Below are 24,986 nucleotides of genomic sequence, written 5' to 3' on the forward strand. Positions count from 1 at the left end.
TTAACTAATTTGTGTCAGCTTCCATTTTGTGACCTGGTATCACCCCAATAATTGTTTTGCTGATACTTTTGTCTTTTGGAAGTAGTAAATTTACAGTGTGTTTTCTGTTTCTAATTTCTTAAAGTTGAGTCCTCCAGTAGTTTAGATAAACTATCTGTGAAATGTATGTGCATATTTTTTAGGCACCTCATGGGAACAACTGAAAACAGAATGAGGGAGACAATGCTGAGGGAATTTCAAAATACTGTTTATTCATTTTAGATCAAGACTTTGACTTCGTGGTGTTTTTTTTTTGTTTTAAATAGGCTTCCTGTTTGCCATGTCTTTTGTAAAGACAGTCTTTCATCGGCAGTGCAGTATACTTCAGGTGATGCTTGTGCCCTAGCAAATGATGATGAAAATGTCCAGGAAAAGGTATGCTGAGTGAAACATGTTAATTAGCTGCTCAGTCTGAATTGATGTTAAATACTAAAAAAATATTCATACACTTTGATTCATAGGGTCTTCTTGGCCAGAATCTTTAATATACTTAATTGTTCTGTGAACCATGCTGTTATTGTCCCAAGTTTTTGTTTTTCTTCATGTTTTTTTGCAGTTATGTGACAATACAGCTGGGCAGTTGTTGGTGGGGGAGGGGGTATGTGTGAGAACAAATAGTAACGCTAATAATAGTGGCTCAGTTTTTATTTGGGTGCCAGATGTTAGAAGTACTTATCAGGGATATGTGTATGTGGCTCTCTAGGGACAGTGATAAGAGGTGATGGTCTGGGTGGGTCTAGGCCACAGTCTGTCAGTTACACCTGTGTTATGTTAAAAGCCCAGTGCGCAAACGAATGATATCCTAAATAGAAGATTTAAGATTTAAGTGTTTTAAGTCAGTATTTATCACCTGGTTTTCCTCCTATTTAAAAATTCACAAAGCTAAAACACATGTGAAATTCTAGAAAGCAAGATTCTGTCCCTTATTTGTATTACTCAGCACTTTAGGTTAAATTGAGTGTTATTGTCCCACCCTGACTTAACTCATCACAAGTTTCTGCATATTGCATTTTCATGGTGAGGTCCCAAGTTGTTGAGTCATATCAGAGAGTCATGGTAATTTCATTCGTTTCCTTACACAGGTAATGAATCAGTCCTACGATAAGAATGGCTAATATTCATGTTATTGATCTTCCCATCTCCTTCATTAGTCAGTAGTAGTGCTAATCATGGTCCTCATTCCAAGAAGGCTTTTATATACCACATCAAACCTGGAAAAGTGTGTTGAATATTCTAGTTGACTCGGGTGGAAAGCTGCCTGACCAGAAAAAAAAGTACTTTAAATAGTGTATTTCACTGTCTGAAACATTTCACTATCTAGGGTGGCTGTATTTTTTTTTTTTTTTTGCCAGCTTGTTCAGCCAAATAGCATTCAGTACTATTCTGTCTGCCTGAAAAATGTCCTGCTCAAATTTAATGGCTGATGTAACAAAACTGGGAAGATAAGTAAGCGTTGAGACTGGGGAACCACTGGCATATGTTTTCCTGCTTTTTTGGCACATTTATTCTATTAACTTGCCTACATCTCTTGGGGGCATGAAAAGTTTTAAGCACGTGTGTACTACTCCTAACTAGACTGCTGGAGTTGTCCTGCTCTAAAAGAGCAGTCTTGCAGCCCTTGATCAGTTTTCCTCAGATCAGTTGTCTCTTCAAGGCATTGATGCTATTTAATCTTGGGGGCTAGCATATGAGCTGATAATATTTGGGAAAAATGTTGCTTAGCTTTTGTCACTAAGATTTGCCAGCTCAAATTTATAGTTCCTGTTCTTCCAGTGTATGCGTTAGTCTCTCAGATTAAAATGATCATGTAATCTTGTGTAGCATATCAGTCTGTTTTGGTTCTGAACTTCCAGTATTTGACCAAAGGGTTTTAGATAGCCCATAGAAAATGAGGGGTGTGTAAATTTCTACCAGATTTCTTGCTGTATCTTAAAGTATTGCTCAAAAATGTGTTGTAGTCACAACTTTTAAAAAAAAAAAAAGTTTGAGTGGCAAATTAATTAGTTCTACAGTCTGGTGGCTTTAGAACTTTTTTTTTTCTCAATTGTGTATTCTTTTGTTGTACTTTGTGAATTCAACACACTTGATTGTAAATCTTTATTTATAAAAGAGAAAGTTGCTTCAGAACGTTACAGCAGACTTGTAGATTATTCTAGTTCTGCTGACAAGACTGCTGTAACTGATGGTTGTCTGTTGCAAGTCGTTGTAGGATTATTCCTTTCTCCCCACTTTTTGGGCTGCAAGGAGATATGGAGGATTTGTCGACATGGGGAGTCACTGCAGAGTGATTAATTTTCCTTAGCATGCACTGAACAATTTAAGAAAATGCTGAAGTGGTCTTTCCTGTGAGGATTTAATGGAATTGTTTTAACTTGCTGTAGTCTTTGTTTTAAAAACTACATGAGATAAAATGACATTTTAAACATTTGTGGGTAGTGACTCTAAAGATTCATGTAGCTTAACTTCTTGTGGATATTTCGGTGGTTGTAGTTTTTATTGGTGTGTTTTGTTAGTGTATTTTGTAGTTTTTATTGGTGTATTTTGGTAGCATTATTAAGTCTGTGCCAAAGGTAACTCATCTTACTAGGAGGCATTGTGTTACTGCATGCTTCCTGTTGTTTTACCTTTAATATACTAGGGGGAAGAGGCTGGTCCCAGACTGGAGTCTGAGCATGCAGACTCAAGTGTTCGGAGTTACGCTACAGAAGAGCTGCTTGATGACCTTTCAAAATCTGTCCAGGCAAGGCTTTTATTTCATTCACTTCAAATGCTTCTTGGATTTCAGTCTTTCATTTTGGTTATCTCAAGCTCATAGTAACAATCTATCGCATTTCACTTGCACCAAGGTTGCTGCTGGAGTCATGTTTCCAGTGAAGGAGAAAATGTATGAGCTAACAGATCTTGCATTTCCCATGTGCATAAGTAATAATAAGCGTAACTTAATATTTGTAGATACTGACTAAATAAATCTTTGCAAGGTAAAATTAGATGGTATAGGTATGGGTATCTCTTCATAAAATAAAACATAAACTGAGGTCTTCTGTAGAGATCAGGCTTGGTGATCATAGCAGTCCGTTTTAGCTTTGACCCTTAAGGGCTTCTGTTATTTTCATTTCCTTTGTTAAAATGGAAAAAGGGTTGTGCTTTAGATGAATGTGCTATTGATACCGTAAGTCAGTGGTTGGTGTTAAATGTTAGAAAGCCCACTGTTAAAGATTATTTTTTGGTATATTTTTGTTTTGGAGATCACAAGACAATATGCATAGGACATACTTCTGAATATATATTGCATGGTTTAAATGTGTAATTCTGTAGTAAAACATTCCAGACCTCTTCATATTCAGTTAGATGACTTGGAGTAATCCAGCTATTGGCAAGAGGGTTTTGCGTAATAGTATTTACTATTACTGCAAAAGTTAATCTGACCTGTTCCAGTGGTTGTGTACTTTCCCAGATTTAGAAAGAATTATTTTGATTGTGCTGTGCAAGAGCTTGTGATAACTGGACCTAGGATAAGTAAGACTCAAGACTACTGGACTCTAGGGATTGATAAGCAATTTACCTCTTTGTTCAGTTACAACATGGAATAGACGTCTAAATCATTTTGGATCTCCATTGGAGTGATAAAATTGAAAGCCTTCCCTGAAATTAATCTTGGGATGAAAACCCTAAATGTGAGTTTTATTGTAGTGAACCATGCAAATACAACCATATATTTCAGTTACTGAAGTATTCAAGCTTGTTTCTTTGTAGCTGTCTCTATAGAAATGCAGGGTTGAGGAAGCTGTTGCATATGCCTCCTCCAATTAATATTTTTACACTATTATTGAAGGCTATGGAAGAGTGTTGCAACTATCACAAGGTAGCACTGAATACAGCCTAAGTTTGTGAAGAAAACGTATTTCTGACAGAAATGTGAATTACTGAACTGTTAAAATTCCATACTAGGTATTTTTGTATGGATGCTTTTCCTATTCAGGTTTTGAAAAAATGTGTGTTCATCTATGTTTCCACAGACTACAGAAATGAATGAAGCAAGACAGCCTGAAGTTGAGACACCACCTTTGGTAGATTTAAATGAAGCTTCATCTAGCATAGTTGCAAGCACTGAAAACACTTCCAGTTCACCTACCTCAGAGATACCGCCAGTCTCACAGCCTGAGTAAGCTTTTTCATTTTATCATTTTGGTCTTTGAGAGAATATCGCTTACTCTGATGTTAAAGTGTTACATTTTCAGGTTTAGTAGGCATAAGACTGGACTGCTACACATGGTTCTTTTGCTGTACTTTGGTTTATGGTGTCAGTGCTAATGGAATATACCATCATTTACTCGGTGCATGGATTAAAAGTTGTGTACTTGCATGAAGTATTGTACTACTGCCATTATTAGTTTCTAAGATGCTGCTTTGACAGAAAAAAATCCCGTCTTTTATGTGCTTGATAATCTGTACTACAAAAGCCCTTAGGTCTTTATCATTGGGAATTTTTACCTTTACAAATGTGCTTTAACATCTGTGATAACAACCATCCAAGCTGCTTCAGTGATGGCCTCTGCTTTCAGTTAATGAAGAACTTTGAGGGATTTTATTCCATGATTTACAACAGCACAGTCTTAAATTCTAATATTAAGAGGCTTTTGAAGAAGTAGTAAATTTTAGTATAAAAGCAACCAAGACAGTTTGTAATTGTGGTGCTTAGTAGTGTATTGCAGAGCTACCTGTGCTGGAGGCAGTCTTCAGAAATTGATGTGCTTAATTGTGTTTGTTTTGTGAAATGCTGCTCTATCAAATGTGAACTCTAGTATGGAAGTTAGTGTCTGTGTGTACACTTCGAGGTCCTTCCACAAAATTCTCCTGGGATTTTTAGTGCGCGTTAAGGGGAATATATTCTTCTGATTGCTGATAAAGATCTAATATTATGATAGATACAAATTCAGCACACTAAAAGTGAAGTAGACTTCTTTTTGGTGTTTAGGGTTGGGAGGTTTTTTGTTTGTTTTTTTTGTTTGTTTGTTTTCTTTGTTCTTTTGTTTGTTTTGTTTTTTTTTTAAGAGGCCAGCTTTTCTGGTTTTAGCAAATTTTGTTTCTTTACTGTAGAAAAGGTCTGGAAGTCTGGTCTGCTGACTCATCTTGACTAGTCTGCTAGGGCTAACACTTAAGCACATCTGGTACTTCAGAAGTGCTTTTAATTGCAAGTCTTTGAAAATCTAGCTTCCCAGATTTGCCAGTTTTTTAAAAAGCAAATTGGAACATAATTTCAGTGTGGGTTTTCTTGTTTACTACTGTACTGATTTGTTTGTGTAGTGTGTTATAAGTCCCACTGTTGTCAGGTCTCAGAACAAGATTCAGGATGTTATTTTCTTTTGAACATTCAGCTTGGCATCTTGTAAATGTTGAAAATGGTCTTGCTGTTGTAGTTGGGGAATAATAGTGCTGAACTCTGAAGACTCAAACTATGAAACAAATGAAAATGGAAACTTGTTTTGCAGCAGTAGTGTTCTGACACTAGTACCATTTACAGGAAGAAAGAATATTAGTATAGAAAAGATGCTGCATTTTATGTTATTTCAAACTTCATTTTAGCTTTAAATAGTGATAGGTGGTCTCTTTCTGTACAGATTAATATCTGAAACAGCTGTGGTTGAACTCCATAGTTACACAAGATCTTTACAAAGACTCAATTGCATTTGTAATGTTTAGAGAGCATTTTTCCTGTTTTAGATGTTGATTTCTACCAGTGTAACAAAGTCCAGCTCCCCTGGGTATTACCAGTATTGTATTGTAGCAGGACCTCTTAGTCAAAATATTCTGGAAGTAATTTTATTCCAAACTATTTATACCTTGTAATGATTTTTCCATTTTTTATTTTTTTTTTTTTTTTAAGGATGGTATTGCTTGTAGCTTTTCTATCCAGACCTAATCTTGGGAAAACTTCTTGAAAAATAAACTGAGCTTGCATGGCTGCAGTTAAAGACAGTTGCTGTGCAAAATGAGCTTTATAAGGCACTTTAAGGCAAAGCTGCTAACAAGTGAAAGTATCCAAAGGAGAGGGAGCACTACAGCTTTTAGGCTTGTACTACTCACCTGCTACTAAAACTAGTTACTTGAGGCCACTCAGGTACACCTGATAGCAGGGTATTTTTAAGTTCATACGTGTTCTATATTTTATTTAGTCAATTATTATTCATACTGTCATCTATCTACTGAGATCAAGGATATGTAGGGCTTTTTAAGTGCAGTGGTCAACTTTCAGTCACTGAAGTGTCACATGCAGAGCTAAACTGGGCACATCTGGGGGGTGTGTGTTATGGGGTATTCAGAGAAACTACTCCTGGTTTGTAACTAGTAAATTCTTGTTCCTAGTATCAGATTTTGCTACATAGCAAAAAGTCTTGGATACCTGGGAGGTTTTTGTGTGTTTGTTTTTGTTGTTTTGGTTTGTGGTTTGGGGATTTTTTGTTTGGTTTTTTGGTTTGGTTTGTTTTTGTTTTTTTTTTTTTTTTAAACTAAGGGAAATTTATCATATGAAAGGTACTAAAATTGGCTCCCTGGGTTTGTTGTAGCTGCTTCTCTTGGTAATTGTAGCAGTCAGAACAAGAAAGATCCCCTTTTAAGTTCCTGATGTGCTGCTTGTGTTTTGACAGCTCTGTCATGGTATTGGATTAACCTAGTTTGCTGCTGACATTGAGGAAAGCTTATGTTGAAATTTAGGAGGCAGAATAAAGCTTTTGTTTAGAACTAGTTTATAACTTAGATCAGTATAAGTCATCCCTATACTGGAGAAGACAGTCATACAAGTTATCAACTGGAAGTTATTTGTCTGTCTTTTCCTCCCTGCCCATTCTATAGGGAGGCTTTCTTTTCAGTTTTTGCCCCAGGATTTGTCTGATGTGGTGTCTTCAGGCTTTCTGGGAGAGAGGAAGTAAAGCAGTAGGCAGATAAGCTAGTTCAGGCTGTTGATGCAGCTTCAATAATTGTCTACTGGGTTACCTTATTTTTGTTACACTAGCAAAAAATAAAAAATCTAGTGGGAAGGAAGTCTGTCTGGCTCTACTATATATTGTTATGCAACCCCTTTTCTCCTCTAGTTTTAGCCAAGTTCTTTTCTGAGTGCTGCCCAATGACTTGGGAACATTAGGAGCTTTTAGTGGTGGAACTCAGACTCATGTTTGATTCCTTTGTTGAAAGGGAAAGGAAAATTGCTGCAGTCAAATAACTATGAAGCTGTTCTTAGTAATGATGGGAAAAACTATCCATTGTAGTGTTTGGTAAGATGTTAAATGAGAGTTCTGGGACATGAGAAGCTAGCTTTGAGTTCCTTTGCTGAGACAAACAGGCTGGAAAGTGAAATTCTATTCTTGCATGGGTACAACTGAGAATGCAGTTCCACAAGTACAAGCATACTTCATTCCTCTTAATTATTTGTGTGAGACTGTTGCTTTTCTAAAACTTTATGTTTAGTTATGTGGTTGATTATCTGGGTTACTTGTATTATCAGAAGGGTAAAAAGCATGTTATTTTTTTCCCTTCAGTGCAATAGAAAATTCCCGTGCTGATATCCCTGTAGTCAGCTCTAGTGAAGCTGAGCAGTCAGAACCTGACTGTGATATTGGTGGGACACTTGAGGCTGACCCTCAGAGTGAGCCTTCCTCTTTTGTCAGTCCACCAGAGAGGTGAGTATTGAAGTAGGTTGTGAGTCTGAATTATTTAAAGGTAATTGTTCTTTTCTGTCCTAGCGTTGCAACAAACATTTGCATGTGCTTGCTTATCTACATACTTGTGTCTGTGTTAATATTGCTTTTGGTTGAAAATGTGATCATTTTATAGGTCCTAATAGTCCTAAAACTTTCAGCCTTGCAGGTCAACATATAGATAACATATCATCTTCACACGGCAAGGGAAAGAAGACAAAATCTGAGTTTGAGTCGAAAGTTTCAGCAGCTGAAAAGGGGGCTGATGAGCAAAAATCTGCTCTGAATGCCTCGGAGAACTTAAAAAGGGAGGTAAGCCATGCTGGTATTCGCTCACTACACACAGGAGCCTCATGCCCTCTGTTAGGTTATCACCATTGTTGAAGATGAGTTGATATCCATCGCTTTCCTGATTGCGCAGGCTTCACATTTTGAACCCTGCATGCCTTTCTGGTATTGCCATCTCAACAAGGGTATAATAAACTGGGAGAAAAGGGCAGCAAGGTTGATCCATTGGCACAGACAGTTTTTCTGAGCTGAGCCTCTTCACATGCAATACTTAGTTTTATTTGATTTTCCCATATGGAGCAAAATCCAGCAGAATCTTCTTCATGTAACAGATCAGTAATCTGGGACTTCCTGTAGGATGTTGTGCATGGTGAATTTTTTTTTACATGGATTTTGAAAAAAGAAAAGGGGGGTGAGGGAGTCGTGATGTGGTTTTCATGGTCCAGGTAAGCTTGTAGAAGTCTGAGGGTTGAATCTTGACCGGGTCAGGAAGTTCCTGAGTAGCAGATGGTTAGGGGGAAAGATGATAGTTGGAGGGAATAGAAAATGTTCAGGGTGGTTTTATTCTTTCCTAGGTATCTTATTTGGTCATTGTTAAAGTAGGATACATAGCTAGACAGGTCTTTCACACTTAACTCTGTGACCACTTTTATGTTCTTACAGTGAGGCACTTCTTAAAGCTTACTTTTTTTTTTTTTTTTAAATAGGTAAAGAATGACCAAGGCCACAGCAGTACCATTTTTCTGCAATGTTAGGATCACATTTAATCTGCCACTAATAACTTTGATAACTCTTTTAAGAAGTTTTTCACAAGGTTATTGAACAGAGCACAGTGTACCTTAAAATAATTACATGCAGTCAGCTACAGACAAATTGTAAACTGTTATTAAAAAATCCCAATTTGCAAGACTGCAATTTAAATAACTGTGGCATTGGCCTGATGTCGTAGTTAAGCAAGAGGTTGATTTGGCATTTCTTACTTAGTCTGTTTTTTAACTTACCATTTTCATCGTAGTCCAAGGAGAATCTTACATCTTGAACTTTCTTAGAGAGGGAGTTACAGGGTTTTTTTCAGGTCCTGTTATTTCTAAATGTATGTGAGGATATATTTTTGTTTAAGTTGCACCTTAAGTTCTGTTGCAGTGTAGTCATGTGAAAAATTCTGTACTCACTTTTGTCCAATATGTGAGTTTGGCTCTTTTTTGATAGTTTTCAGCTATAGAATTATATGTGAAATAATTCTTGCTTTAAGTGCAGAGAAAATGTCAACCTACAAAACCATCATTCTGGAAATTACGTGTAAAATGTTGTCTACAAAATAACCTGTACACTTGAAATGTCTAGCAAAAGCTTTTTGCGCATCTGATGGTGTGCTGGCGAAGTGTTTATACAAAGGAGAAGTTAAGATGTGAAATGGTATAGCATAAGGTTAATTTAAAAGGGTTACTGCATTGCAGGCAAGTCCAAAATATTTTCTTTAATCACTAGACATTAATAAAATAATGTCTGTGTTTTTTTTGAGGTGTTCAAAAACTCTAGGGGAACTGTGACTTCTGTCATGACCAACGTTCATATTTGAAGATTTCTGCTACAGGGAAACCTTTTCTCTGTAGGAGGAGGAGAAGCAAAAATACCAAAGAAAAGCAGAAATTTAGAGAGACAGAATGCTTGTTTTACTTAAAATGTTAGCTTAGCCACAAAAATTATCAGCATCTCAGTAAAAGAGTATAATTTTGGGAGGAGATCATCACATGCTTTTCCTGGCTAGTAAGCTTACCTTGGCGCTAAGTTTTTAAGATGGGTTCGAATGATGAATCTGCTGTTGATGAGAATATTGTTCTTTTAAGTGTTGAAGTTTATCTTTTGTTTTCATTGGTCCTGAAAAACATTCACAATTGGTGGCTCTTTCTTTTGCAGAAAGACTATAAGAAAACAGGAGAAATAGATCCTACATCAGTGATGACTCCAAAGGACCCTGGAGACATTCCAACGTTTGATGAATGGAAGAAAAAAGTCATGGAAGTGGAGAAAGAAAAGAGTAAGTTCAGGATTCATTGGTTTGGTCTAGATACAGACCACTTCCTCCTTGTATCAGATTTGATTTGGAATGCAGCCTGGAACTTCATTTTAATGCGAGAACTATATAGTTAATGGCATTTAGTATATAAAAGCAGTGAGCAGAAACTCTGAAAGTGAAAATACTGTTTGTTTGCATGGTTTGTTATAGTAGCAATGTTTTCTTGTTCCTAGGTCAGTCAATGCACCCTTCTGCTGTTGGTGGGCAGCATTCCACAAAAAAAGTCCAGAAAAATAGGAATAACTATGCCTCTGTGGAGTGTGGTGCCAAAATTTTGGCAGCAAATCCAGAGGCAAAGGTAAGCATTTATTAATTAATAGTGTGCATTATTTCAGTTTACTCTTATGCAAGAAGTAGTACAAAGTACACTTAAGCTGAACACTGATTACTGATTTCTGAAGAAATCTTTATTTCTATGTTCAGGTTTATTGTGATTTTTTTTTTTTTTTTTATTTATAAAAATGGATCATAAAGTATGATCCCTCCCTTTTTTAAGAGGGATTGTTATAGAGAAGTTGGTGCCTTTAAGTGAATTTGGAAGGGGGAACAGTTTACTCATTACAGAAACAGAACGAAGTTGTGTTAAACAGCTTGCCATAGTAAATAATATATGATTGTGCTATAGTAGTATGGCATATTGTCTCTCATATACTATCTTGCTTAAAATGTTGTGAAACTTGGTATTAGTCTACATAAATAGTATCAAACTTATTTTTGGAGAGAGGGGAGAAACTCTTGGTGCTGTGTTAGTATCTACAATTTAAAATAGTAATTCTCTTCTTTCTATAGAGTACTTCAGCTATTTTGATGGAAAATATGGACCTTTATATGCTAAATCCTTGCAGTACTAAAATCTGGTAGGTTACTGAGGTTTGCTTGTATGATGGGAGTGATTATAGTTTTCCGTCATGATGGGACTGTGGGACTAACTTGATCTTGATGTATCTCTATCTGAAATCTGTATGTAAAGAACTTTGGACTTAGAGCTACATGCTTTATCATGTCCATCATAGAATTCTGTCTCCGATACTGAGAAGTAAGATTAAGGGGATAACTTTATTTACTTTGTAGGTTTTGCATAATTATAATCTTACAAAAAGAGAATGCACTGAGTGTTCAAGTAAAGATTTTGGTTTCTTTCTCCAGCTGTCAAATAACTGTAGGAGACACGATCAGAATTTAACATATACTAACTGGTATTTCAGGTGTGGTTTAAATGATGTTTGCTATCCTTAGTTTTTAGTTCTGTGACTTGTTGCCCTTGAGTGCAGGCGCATGAAGCTTTTGTAGGTGCAGGTGCTCTCTAGAATTACTAAGCTAGATAGGCGGGTAAATATCATCATGCTTTTGAAGGGTGCAGCAAGTGATGCCTCCTTATATTATACAGCATTTTTGTGGTGTTCTTTCATACCCAGTGAAGGATGTGGTAATCAGGTAAAGGACTGAGGACTGTAATTGTAGAAGTGCATTTTTCAGTATTTCCTTTTTGTCTTCAAGGTTTGTTATTGAGCTCTGTGAACCAGTCCAAGTAAAGCAGCTTGACATTGCAAATCATGAATTATTCTCTTCAACTCCTAAAGACTTTCTGGTGTCTATTAGCGACAGGTATGTTATCCAAATTCACCCTTCTCAGTGATAAATAATTAAATGGATGGCTTTGTAAAACAGTCTGTGTATGCTTGTTATTATGCAAAGTGAATTGTGTATTGTGAAATTACATAGATTTTCTTTGTGTATAATATCAGTTACTAGCATTTTTTTTTTATTCCATGGAGAGGGAAACTATGCTTCTAGAATATGTGGCTTTAACTCTTTCCATGCTTGCTGTGGTGTGTTTTTGCTTTTCTTTTTTTCTCCTTTATCCCCTTAAAAATGAAAAAATCTTTGAAAAGTAACAATGAAGCAGCAGAAATTTTACAGATGATAAAATTAACATTTCTTAACAAAATGCCACTGGGGTTGTGATCTGTCTCCTCCCTTGTCATCCAGACTATTTTCACACGGCTTAAGCTATCTTCAGTGCAGACTGCTGTCCAAAATAAAAAAAAAAAAAAAAAACCAACCCAAATTATTGTATTTGGAATTGGGAGGGGTAAGAGTACTACTGGTTGGCCAAATGGCTGGTTAAAGGGTGGCAGCTTTGTGTTTTAGGCAATGTTGTACCCTTAGTGCTTTCTGGGAGTGAGCAGATTATTCTGGTGTGTGAAAAAAGAGATGCTCACACAGTGCATCAAAAAACCCTCACTTCTTCACTACTATAACTGTGTAGATTCTGATTTTCAATAATTTGTTGCCTAGTTCTAACTCAGCTTTGCTCATAGCTTTTATTTTTCTGCTGCTTGCTTACAGTAATACTTACAACCTATTACTTATGTGTCATGTTCTTCAGTGTTCATCTGAGGTGATTTTTTTCAGTTCCAGAAACTTTACTGTAGCCTGGTAGAATTTCAGTAATTGGATTGAGTATAGGATTTCATCCTTCAAGGGCTTGCACACCATTTTAAGTACATGAAGAGGTACTGCTGAGGTTTTGTGTTGGCACTAGCTTTATCTTGCAACTTTTCTTTCAATAAAGACCACATTGCTGCTATTTTGCAACTTGGAAAAATAAAAAGTATTCTGTGAAAAGGTGTTTTGGAAACTTTCAGTACATGTCTGTGAACAGTGGGTTTCATTGGCTGACTCCATTGTTTCTTTTGTAGGTATCCAACAAACAAATGGATTAAATTAGGTACTTTCCATGCCAGAGATGAGAGAAATGTCCAAAGCTTTCCTCTGGATGAACAGATGTATGCAAAATATGTTAAGGTAACTCACTATTGCAAAAGCATCCATGCTTCTCAGGGCAAGAAGGGTTTTCTGGGCATCCCTGCATCCATGCTGAGCATCCCAGAGAAATGTATATCTAAGTATGCTTTACCATTAATTGCACTGGTTTTGTTAGTGACCCTAGTGTGATTGGCCATGTGGTAAATCCTCCTCACACAATCATGAGTATATTGCCTTACTCATAGTGGTAACAGACAATCTCGGGAAGCCTTGTGCCTGAGTGCATACTTATTTGATACCTGAATTATGAAAAATACAGATGATGTTCTATTCTATTTGGCTTAACGAACTCTCTCCTGAATGTAAGATTAGAAGTATTGTCCTATTTTGTCTCCTGGCTGTACCTGCTTTTTATAGAGATATATATGTATACACAGACACATACATATAAAAATATATATAGGCACATACTTTCTCTCTCTCTCTCTCTCTCTCTCTCGATCAGATTAGAATAGGTGTATTTCTTAATACTTCTGTGCTGTATTCTGCCATTGATTTTTAAATGAATCTGAAAGAATAAGTAGCTGTGACTCATGCAAATTTAGACTTACTGCTGCTGGAGCACGTGCCATGATCGCTCCACCTTCAAAATAACTTGCAGCAATCTGTCTTTACTCGGGAATCTCCAAGAGGATGGACCTCCATAAATAATGTGGTACTTAGACTGGGATAAAAGCTTTTGTGAAAATATTTGGATATAGTGGAGGTTTAAACACAACTAAAACGTGGGCCTGTTAGGTCATCTCCAGTGATGTGTTATCTTCTAATCATTGTCCTGCAAAAGAAAACTCCAGACAAAAAAAGAAAAAAACAAAACAACAACAAAAAAACCAAACAAAACCCCCCCCAAACAAACAAAAAACAAACAAAAACCCCAAAAAACCAAAAAAAAACCCCAACCAACCCAAAACTGGTTTGTGCTATTGAATCATGATTGGTGCTTTCATGAAGAAATTACCTATGAATGACAGTTATCTAACTTCTCTACTCAGAAATTCTGCATGAGTCACAGGATAAAGATTTCGTTTAATTCTGCTTTCTGTCTGAATTAATGCCTTAAAAGTAGCTGAAATCTTGCTTGTTGTCACTAAAGTTCCAGAATTACGCTAGATGCTTCAGCACTTAATCCCTGTGTGGATACAGTGTTCTGCCTTGAATAATATAGTGTTTTAAAATTTTCAAAGGATTGTTCTTTATAGTACAATACACAAATTATGCAAATTCTTGGTCTATCCAGACTACAGAGTTAAAAAATATCAAAAAGTGTAAGTGGCTTAATGAACTTGCATAAAAAATAATGGAAATTTGTTTTTTGTAAGAGTACTTTATTGGAGTAGTTATCTTGATCTCACAGATTATTACAGTCTTCATTGGTGGAGTCTATACAGTGATTTAATGAATGCATTCTTCACTTGTAAATTAATTTAGTTTAAACATGCATCAGTGGGTAGTCGAGTTCTCACTAGAAATACACAGATGACTGAAGCTTCCAAGTGTATCATCAGACGCTCTATACTTCCTGCAGTGTTTCTGTAAATTGAAGCACGTTAGATTGAACTTGAAGCAGCAGCAGTACATAGGGTGTTTTCCTTTTGAATTGCTTTCTGTAATCTGTGTTCTTTAAGGGGAAAAAAATACAGTTAAATTTAACACGCTTCAGTATTCTGTATGCAATAATGCTGCCTAGAAAAACTTATTGAGTAACTTAAATTATTGAATAACTGAAGTTCATTAACAAAACTTGTTGCATGTTACCTTTTATCTGCAAGGTATGAAGGCTAAATGAAATCTTGCTACCTGTGGCAGATGAAGTAGTATTGCAACTTTATCCTTCATAACTTGTTATCTGAGGCATTTATAGTACTGAATTAAAACCAACAAAGCTCTAGTTGCCTGTGGCATGTGTTCAGCCTTTGTACTGACATCTTTTTTTTTTTTTTTTTTTTTTGTTTGTTTTTCCTTTCCCTTCTTGCTTCAGATGTTCATCAAGTACATAAAGGTTAGCAGCCTCTTGTTTTGGAATGATGAATGCATGGGGCTTGTGGTGTTCTCTACTGTGACTCAGCACTTTAATGCATGGCAAGAACAAATCTTACAGAATCTTTTCTGTTACGGGCAATCTACACATCCCTTGAGTAAACAAAACTTGCAGTTTTAAGATTGGATGTATATGTTAAATGAACTCTTAACTCTGGGTCTTGGAGTTTTACTTTAAGTATCTCTTATTCTTTAGGTGGAGTTGATATCGCACTTTGGATCAGAACATTTTTGTCCTTTAAGCCTTATAAGGTAGTATTTTAAGAATTTTGCTTTGTCTTTCTACCTCCTTGCTGTGAGGAATAGTGTATTTTAATAATAGTTGGGCAACAAATCCTAGTTCTCAGTTGTAGTTGCAAATACTGTGACCTGAAGTAGTTGCCTAACTTGCCTGCTGCGTAGTGTGCTTCACATCTGTTTAAAGCAGCTTTGAATGTTTAGTTTTACTTTTCTAGTATGTAAGGAAGAGTTTATATTTGCAGAGGGGTTGTTAGGAAACAGGAACATGAGCAGTCGTACAGGAGGAAATGAGCATTTCAAGGCTGACCAAGCAAAACAAGGAACAAATGGTGAACTAAAAAGAGCAGGTGTGATGAGTGCTTTTGGAAAGCTGCTGTGTTGCATAGCACCCCAGGTACACACGATTAGTGATTGTGTGTAGTTCAGAGAATAATCAGCCTCTGTCCTGCTCCTAAAAACCAATGTCAATTCTCCTGTCAAAGCTGCATCAGAATTTGAACCTGGGAACTCTAGTGTTATAAGCCAAACCATATTTTCAGTTGACAAGACTGCTTTAAATCGGATTGTTTTCATTTTATTTCAGCAGAGCAGGTCAAAGAGAATGTAGTAGGCAAAGGAAGATAGTCATAAATTAGATGCTTCTAAAGTTGATCAGAGGTGAGGCTGAAGAGGAGGTGTAAGAGCTCATGAAGAGTTTAAGACCAGGATGCCTTGAGCTCCTTAAACAGGTATGAGCTCACGTTAAAAAGGAGAAGTCTCTTTGGAATCACTAAAATTAAAAACAGGATCTTGTTTGGTGCAGTACTTGAAAGTGTGCGGTGGATTTTGTGCATGCAAGTTTGAGAAAATAAGCATATCTGCTGCTTGATCTTGGTTAGCTGAAGGCAAGTGTAGCTTATCTCGTTTATTTGCTACCTATTACATAATGTTCGCAATGCTTAGCTAATTATCAATTGTGTCAAGCAAGTATATGAATAATAGAATAATACTAGGTTTTTATCTTTTTTTACAGGGTATTTGGTACTAGCATGGTTGAAGAGTATGAAGAAATAGCTGATTCTCAGTATCAGTCTGAACGCCAGGAACTATTTGATGAAGATTATGGTAAGGAAATAATTTCTGCGTTTTTAGCTATTGAGGCATTTCTTGTGCTGGTGGTTTGGCTCATCGTTTCCTCCATATGATAAATGATTTGACTGCCGAATTTACTCTTATTCTTGTTGATGGCATTTCAGTATTTCTGGTCTTATTCAACAGTCCTTTTAAGTTTTAAACAATGTCTTATAGCTATTTGGAGGGTTACTTTAATAAGTCTCTATTTTACTTGGCAGGCTAGGCACTAACATCTTCATGTGCTGAGAGTAGTAATGGATAACTAAAATAATCAAAGCAGATCACATGAAACAGCTTTGTTGTTAGTGTCCACAGCTCATTTCCTGAGATGGTTTGTATGATCAGTGCTGCACATAATTGTAAGGTGCTTATTTTGGCTTGCAGACTTTGTGTTTAAGTAAAATACATGAAATGGCCTACCTCCGGCCTTCATGAGGAGAAGGGAGAAAAACATTATATGGAGCTCAATGAGCAGTTTGCTGGATCTGTGTTATGAATCTGGGAAAATTGAAGCTTGAATCCTGTATGTGTTTGGGTTTCTAATTGCTTGAAGCTTGATATTTCAGTATGTAATCTTTGACCTTTAACTTCATTTCTGTAGTTTTATTTTGACACTGCTAAAATGACATAGTTGAATGACCATGTTAAATCTTGCTGTTTATTTACTTTGCCCATAACACATTTAATTTTGATAGTCATAAGTGTTCTTCTTTATGCATAGATTATCTATTGGATTACAATACAGGGGAAGAAAAGTCTTCAAAAAATCTCCTAGGTTCTGCTACAAGTGAGTATGATTTATTAGAAAAATCATTTCTGTGCTGAAGCAAAATGAGCTAATTGAAAGTAGAATGACATTTTGTCATGCAACAACTATGACTTTCGTATTTTTCTGCTAAGACAATTTATTGTTATTTCTGGAGTCTGAGAAATTTGTCATTAGTAGTAAAATGCCTCTCACTTTATGAACTTACACATGTGATGTACAGATATATTTTGTTGTGGGAGAAATAGGCAAACTTGAGCCAGTATTTACAATATGCAAAAGTTGGCTCTTTCCCCGTTCCTCGTCTTTTAAATAAGCCTGGCAATGATGTTTGCTTTCAATATCAAGACCAAGGAGTTAGCTGTATCTAATGTATGTCCTGATATAGAGCAGACCCTCTCTGTGTTTACTTCTGTGATTTTTTTTTTTTAATTTTTTTTTTTTTTTTGGGGGGGGGAGGAGGGCGGAACCGTTATGCTTAACAGATCCTTAAAAAATAGATACCTAAGCCAGGCCTATGGATGTTTGTTACAGTTTTCTTCCAGTTGCCTTGACTGATCTCGATTGCATTCAAGTAACAGATTGCAAAATGTAGATTCTTCTGCTTCAATTCTTTAAAATATTTACCACTGCTATTTTGCAGCAGTATCAGAGCTGAAAATAAGGTTTGGATTTAAGGAGAGAGGTATGATGCAAAATGACAGAGTCCTGCTTAATTTGAGCAAATCTGTAGTTTTCTGTGTCTTGCTGTGGACATCCTGTGTTCAAAGGCATGATTCTGTCTTGCTCAGTTAGCAAATGACATTGAGGCACTTCTTTTAGTGCTGTTATGTCAAATGATCCAACCTGGCTTTATCAGAGCTCCTCTGTTTGAGCGTTCAAGCTCTAAATGTCTGGCTTGGGACCTCCCACAGTGATTCACACGCTCAGTTTAACAGAAAATTCCATGTGTAAATATTCTTCTGTTTGTCTTAATGTTCCTTGGTTTTAGTGGATTAATGATCAGTTAGTACTCTCACTGGTGTTAGAAGGTGCAGCTGGTAAAGGTTAGATATGGGATTTCAAAAATAGCTTTCTAGCTTATAAACTTATCCTTTAAAAGCAATAGGTGTATCCAGTGTCATAGAATGCCAGCAAATTTTATGACCTTAAACTGTGATTTGTTTCAGGCAGGTGTTAAAAAATAGCAGATTGATCAATGGTGCTAATCTCTGGGCCCTCTTGAGTATGTCCTCTTTGAGTAGTTGTTTTCTCTTTCAGATGCTATCCTAAGTATGGTAAATATTGCTGCTAATATGCTTGGAGCCAAAACTGAAGAGTCATCTGAAGCTGAAGGTTGTTTTTTTGTTTAGTTTTTCTTTGTTGTTGTTTGTTTGTGAAAAGCATTCTGAATGTTTAATTTTTCTTTATTTTGTTTAATCTTTTTGTAAATTGTTGGATGATATATATTTAAATGACTTTTTTCACCTTTTATGGCATACCTGATTAGTACCATAGCATTCTTTGCCTAGTGATTCTGAAAAGTGGAACAAAGATGCTGAATTAGCTGAGAAAGGAACCAGTGCAAAGAGAATATATATGTTTGCTCCACTATATTTGGAGATCTTTACCCTCTGCATTACTTAGCTTGAGTTGTAAAGTCTAACTTGATGCTTCCTTCTGGAAATATTTTGAGACTGTCTGTAACATCCTATACATAAGCTGTCAGTAGGACTTTAATTCGCATGACTTAGAATGACACCTGCAGTTAATTTGGTAGTGCAGTTAGTAATCTTTAAAAAAAACCAAACAACCTAAACCAACCAACCAAAAAAAAAAAACCCACCAAAAAAACCCCACCTCCCCCACCCCCTAAAACCAATCAACCAAAACCATCATTGAAAATGGACATGTTTCTTGAATTTTCATGTTCACATTTTCTTCCTTCCTGCAGCAGGGAACACAAGTGTGTCTGAAAATGTCACTGCTACCCCTGCAATTTCAACAGCTGCACCAAGACTGCCTGAACCAACTCCTGTTACTTCACCAGAGTAAGTGACTGGTGTTTGGGTTTTTTTCCCCAGGGTGTTCCTAGCAGAGACTAATGTGCACTAGTCTGGAATCTTTGGTAGCAGAATGCTCAGATATGGCATGCTGCCTTAAGCAAGTAACAAGACAAGTGTTTGGTCAAATCTGTCGTGTAGTAGTGTATTAACCAGGGAAATTTATTGCTTGATGAAAACATATTGGCAAAGATATGGAATTAAGTTGGAAGAAGCAAGTGTATATAAATGTGGGCTTTTTTTTCAGTTGATTACAATTGTTTAGAATTGATAAGGCTATGTAGAGCTAAGACTCTAGCTCTTAAATGTTAGGACATAACTTGTGCTCTGTTAAGTGGTTTCATGGTCTCATAGCACTCTGACTGTTGAGAGGCTAAGGAAGGTCAGTGGAAAGGTTGCGATTTTTGCTTTTGCATTTGAAGATTTCAGCAAAAAAGTAAGATGCTTGCTGTGTAGACGTTAGTGATATCTGAGCTGGTGACTCTTTTCAGGGCTGAGGGAAAGGGCAATACCTGATAAAGCTTGCTTTTTCAGAAGCAAGGGTTGAAATAATCTTGTTTGCAAATTTGAACTGAAGAACACAAGAGAAAATACTAATAGAATTTCTGACTGTGTCCAAACTGACCTTTGGTAACAGGAATGAGCTTTGGTAATTTTCTGAAAGATCCTGCTTTTGCAGTCTTCCAGTGTAGGTATGTAGAACTGTTCAAGTAACATCCTGTTTTTAACTCTGTCTTTGTAGACTTGTTACTACAGATATTCCACAGATAGATAAAGAGCAATTAATCGTGGATTTGACAAAGGAAAGTCCTATTGTTCAGCTAGTACAAGAGTATGAAGAAGATACAAGCCAGTCAACAGTAACCTTGCTGCCCAGTGATGATCAGGAAGAAGAAGCATTGGCATGGTTTGAACTTGAGACAGAAAAGTACTGCTATGATATGGCAACAGTATGTTGTATTTCCACCTTTTCAGAATACCTGTTTAAATGGTGTTCAGTTGCAGTAGCCATGCACCGGCAGCATAGTAAAACTGAAGGTAAACAAGGGCAAGATTACTCTGCTGATGTTCAGCAGCCAAAGATGGTTCTGATAGAACCTATACGTGCATCTGTAGATGAGCCTCTGCCTGAGCAATTAGACAGCAAAGTTGAGAGTTCATCTGGAGCTACTGTTGCAGTTGACTTCACCAGTGTGGTCCCTGAGGAGATTGGTAATGAGACCACAGATTCAATTGAACTGGAACCAAGCCATCCTCAAACTGTCTCTCAGTCCCTCCTCTTAGAAGTTACTTCTGAAGTTAAGCCATTGCCAACAACAGACATGGCTTTGGAGCCTGAAAAAGATGATGCGAGCCAGGTAGCGCCAGGGATTACACCTTGGCTGGATATACCCGAGATCAGTGCAGAAACAGAAAAGGCTGAGAGCTCTGTTGCAGAAGAAAGCCCTGTAGCTTCTGAGAACAGTGTGGCTGCTGAGGTACAGGAGATGAGCACAAGAGATGCTACGGCTACTCCAGTGATTTCAAAGCCTACAGAGACTGTTCAGCAGCTTGAATATACAGTGGACATGCTAGCCAGTGAGGCTGGGGAAGTAAAGGAAAGCATTTCAGAAGTGCAGAAACCTGTTTTGCCTCCTGTTGATTCTTCTGTATCTGCTGAAACAAAGGATGATGATCAAGCAACAGAAGAAGCGCTAATGGCAATTCCAGTCTCTGGGGGACCACAGAGAACAGCTACAGATTTCTATGCTGAATTGCAGAATTCAACAGATCTAGGCTATGCTAATGGAAATCTTGTTCATGGATCTAATCAAAAAGAGTCTGTCTTCATGCGCCTTAATAATCGCATAAAAGCCCTAGAAGTAAACATGTCTCTCAGCAGCCGTTACTTAGAAGAACTTAGTCAGAGGTAAGTCTGAGGAAGACTGGTCTGCCATATGTAAACATGATTTTAGCCAGCTGTATAAAGGAACATACACATAGGAAAAGTAGCACAGTCAAAGCAAAGTATAACATAAATCACGGCATAAAGCTTTATGGAAAACTGAGAAAGTTAATAGTACCTAATCCTAGGTAGCTACTGGAGACCAGGTGTCTGCAGGTAGCAGGGATTTCCTTTTTGTATTTCAGATACAATCACATTTATTTTGGTTTAAGGAGTAGTGCTGTGAGGTTTTTTAAAAGGATAAAGTGTTGCCAGAATGTAAGTGCTAATCCTGTCCATAAGTTTTTCAACAAAAGGGCATATCCTTCTGCTGCTATTAAACTGAATGACACAGACCTACAATGCTTTCTTTACTGAATTGATAGTTTCTACTTAAACTACTGTGTTACTTGTAATAACTCTTGTGAAGAAGGGAGCTTGGCGAGAGAACCAAGAACTTTGTGAGAGTTGCATGTATATTAGTGTTTCTGTGGTACTCCTTAGCCATAGGAGAATCAGGAAACGTACCCATTTCAGAATTGGCTCCAAGGAGCGGGCTTTTCCTTATGCTGTTGTTTTATCTGTCTTGGCAGTCAGTGTTAGCAGAGAATTCTCCACAGTGAATTCCAGTAAATTGGTGCTAAGCTCTAAGGTGTTGAAAAAGATTTAACTTTAATCTTGGAAGAAAATGACAAAAAAACCCCCAAAACAAAAACAAAACAAAAAAACACCATAAAGAGACACATCTGTTTTTATGTGAAACTTAAAAGGAAGTACCACTTCATGTTCAAATAAAACCTTTTTGGGTGAAGAGAAGTTTTCTGCTGGCATAGTTGTATTTTCTTCTGGAGATGAGTCTAGTGCTGAGGAGTTTCATTAACTAGCGCTTCAGACCTTTATGCTCTTTCTTTTAGGTACCGAAAGCAAATGGAGGAAATGCAGAAGGCTTTTAATAAAACAATAATAAAACTTCAGAACACCTCAAGAATAGCAGAAGAGCAGGTATGATTTGTTGAAGTACTTAAGTGTTTTCCTCATTAGGAAAGTTTATTTTTAAGAACTAGTTACAAGAAGGTGCAGAAATTCTTTTTCATTTTTCTGCTTTTTGTTTGAATAGTATCAAATGCTGGTCAGTCAGAGGTGCACCTCTTGGTTACCTTCCTTAATTTCTGCTCACCTTCCTTAATTTCTCATATGATTAAGAATCCTGTTAGGGTTCTTCCTAGGAAGTAGATAATAACTACAAAGGCCTTGTTTCTGGCTGGCTTGGGCTCTTGTCATTAAATGGCTGTCTACCTGATCCCAGAGCAGAAGCTATGTGTCAGCCCTTAGGCTTTAGCTCTGCCTGGTCATCTGCATGTGTATTCTGTAATGTGACAGTACTCAGTTTCCTGATAGTCACTGCATGGAAATGGCTGCTTAATCTGCCTTTCATGAAGGTAGCAGAAGTCATTGTAATGAGATGTACTTGGCATATGTTACAAAAAGTTATTTGATAAATAAAATGCTGGTGTTTCAAATGCTGTATGAAAGTTGTGTTGAAAAATATGCTGAATAGGTCATGTGGCTACAAAATGCCTGTGTGTATCAGAACAGTAACTCAGTACATGTGAGCATATATCATAATGGGAACCTGACAACTAAATAGCATGGCCGTGACTCTCTTTCTTTAATACAGGATCAGCGGCAAACAGAAGCAATCCAGCTGTTACAAGCACAGCTCACCAACATGACGCAGCTAGTTTCTAATCTGTCAACAACTGTGGCAGAATTAAAACGTGAGGTAATTATAATTCAGCTTGAGAAACATAAAGAAAACATATATATAAACATAACTCAATTTGAAGAGGCCTGGAATCTTTAAATGAAGCTTTTCATTTGAGCTGTCTGTAGTGTTGATTTCAGCCTACTTTAGCAGCTGGCTAAGGGCGGGGAGGAAAGCTTGTGTAGCTTGAGCTGCCTAGGGCACAGCAAGATTGGTGATATTTTCTACTACAGCCCTAGTAGCCCCATGATTTGAGTCTGCACTAACTATAAAGCTAAAACTTAGTTAGAATAACTATCTCAGCCTTCCTGTAGTGCACTGGAATTGATACTGTTGCGCATCCAGAGGGGTTGATGTGTGTCAGAGGGAATGGTAGAGTTCATGCTTCAGGACTGCTTCTGGCACTTGCTGCATTATATAACCAGTTGTACTGCATGGCTTCATTACACAGTTTCAGTAAAATGGGATGCTCTGCAGTGTCCAGCACTCACGTTGTTCACTTAAATATCATCAGGCTTGTGCTGTAGGAGGTTTGGTGTGGAAGTGTGTACTGGTCACTTAGAACTGGGCTGTCATCATAAGATGAGCATGTGGAGGGTTGCACTCTTAGCTGCTGAATGGGAGGCTCATATGGCTACAGCTTCCTTCTTTCCTGGTTTTTGTGATCTTTTGAGATTAGGGGAATCTTGGCAACAGTATTAGGAACATACTCAATGTTTGCATTCTCCAGCCTGGGATTTCAAGCCATACTTTTTTTTAATGGTGCTTGTTGCCAAAGGACATCTCTCTGAACTATTTTCTAACACTTAGTGGGCCTCCTTCTTTGATGCCTAGTGGGCTAAGCTCCTGTTCATGAGTGCTGTGGTTTTAACCAGGATTTGACAGTGGTGATCCTCAGGGTACTTTAGATGAGTATCCTGGAATTTTAACACATGCCTTTCCCTGAACTCAACTCGAGTTACCTGTCTATTAGTCAGGTCTAGTCTATTTGTCTGAGACATTTGCTTCTTATAAAATGGAAATTTGTGTTCTTTATCTTTTCTAAAGTCTTTGTATGACTTCTTACTAAGATCTTATGGTGTGATTAAGATAGACTTTTTTAGGAAAACAACTGTACAGTTCCTTTTTTTTAAATATTATCTGCAAAATACCCTTGGGTTTCAGCTTCCATATATTTCTAGTAAGCTTCATCTGTTAAGCTTCAGAAATGAACATACTTGAAAAAATCCTTTTGCTAGGTTGTGAAATAGAAGAGTACTCAGAAAGATTAAACCCATCTAATCAAGTGAATATAATGGTATTCTGTGAAGTGCTGCAATGTCGGCTGATAAGCATCACATAAAATGGAGGTAGTATTGCATCCATGTCAACTGTAAAACAGAAGTTCCTTTCTTAATACACTTCTTTTGTGCAAAGTATATTACTTTCAGATAGGTTTGAATGCCATTTGCAAGGGGTGGCTGCTGCTTTAAGTTCTGGTGGTAGCATAGTCAGTGAAATACTGTCCTGTGTTACCAGCTGGTGGTATTCAGACTTTATTCCTTGAATGCTGCGTAGCTAGTAGACTACATCAAAACTCTGAAAAAAACCCCTCAAATTTAAACAAGTGTTTATCAAAATGGAAGGAAAGTGACTTGAGTATGTGGGTTGTGTTCTTTTAAAGATTTTAGTATTTAAAACAAGAATAATAGTATCATTAAATTATTTTGTCTTTAACAACTATTTGAAATTCTTCCAGGTTTCTGATCGGCAGACTTATCTTGTGATTTCTCTGGTTCTCTGTGTCATTCTGGGCTTGGTGCTCTGTGTGCAGCGGTGCAGAAGCTCTTCTCAGTTCTGTGAAGATTACCTCTCAAAAATTCCTAAAAGTAATCACTACCCTAGCCCCAAAAGGTGATGTATTTATATTTGAAACTGAATTGTTCTTGCAAATTTTATCAGTATTTCCTAAGTTTGCTTTGACTGGAGTATCTACTTTAATTCTGAGTCTCCTATCTGCAAGCTCAAAAGTGATAGCAAAGATCCATCACTGGCCTATAGGAAAGCTCTCCTGAGAGCATTTTGAGGCTACTACACTTAACATGCCTTGATAGCTTGTTGCAAATACAGTACTGTGTGTGTTTGCCAGGGTTTCTTGGACATCTTAGTCTTGGAAGGCAAATGCAGGGACTGTGA

The 24,986-nt window shown here is 37.1% G+C and overlaps 1 protein-coding gene across 1 annotated transcript; it reads left to right on the forward strand.

Moving 5' to 3' along the window:
- Positions 1 to 305: 305 nt before the first annotated feature.
- On the forward strand, positions 306 to 24,717 carry SUCO (SUN domain containing ossification factor; the record flags this gene model as incomplete). Its single annotated transcript, XM_010024205.1, has 19 exons — positions 306 to 414; positions 2,678 to 2,779; positions 4,056 to 4,201; positions 7,892 to 8,042; positions 9,936 to 10,056; positions 10,269 to 10,393; positions 10,885 to 10,952; positions 11,593 to 11,700; positions 12,798 to 12,903; positions 14,903 to 14,923; positions 15,158 to 15,213; positions 16,214 to 16,305; positions 17,036 to 17,101; positions 18,341 to 18,415; positions 19,017 to 19,110; positions 19,865 to 21,031; positions 21,961 to 22,048; positions 22,725 to 22,829; positions 24,550 to 24,717. Coding segments are annotated over 19 exons (2,959 nt in total), but the record flags the coding sequence as incomplete, so codon positions are not given.
- Positions 24,718 to 24,986: the final 269 nt, after the last annotated feature.

Source organism: Nestor notabilis, unplaced genomic scaffold, assembly GCF_000696875.1.
Source record: "Nestor notabilis isolate BGI_N333 unplaced genomic scaffold, ASM69687v1 scaffold25931, whole genome shotgun sequence".
Classification (NCBI taxonomy): domain Eukaryota; kingdom Metazoa; phylum Chordata; class Aves; order Psittaciformes; family Psittacidae; genus Nestor; species Nestor notabilis.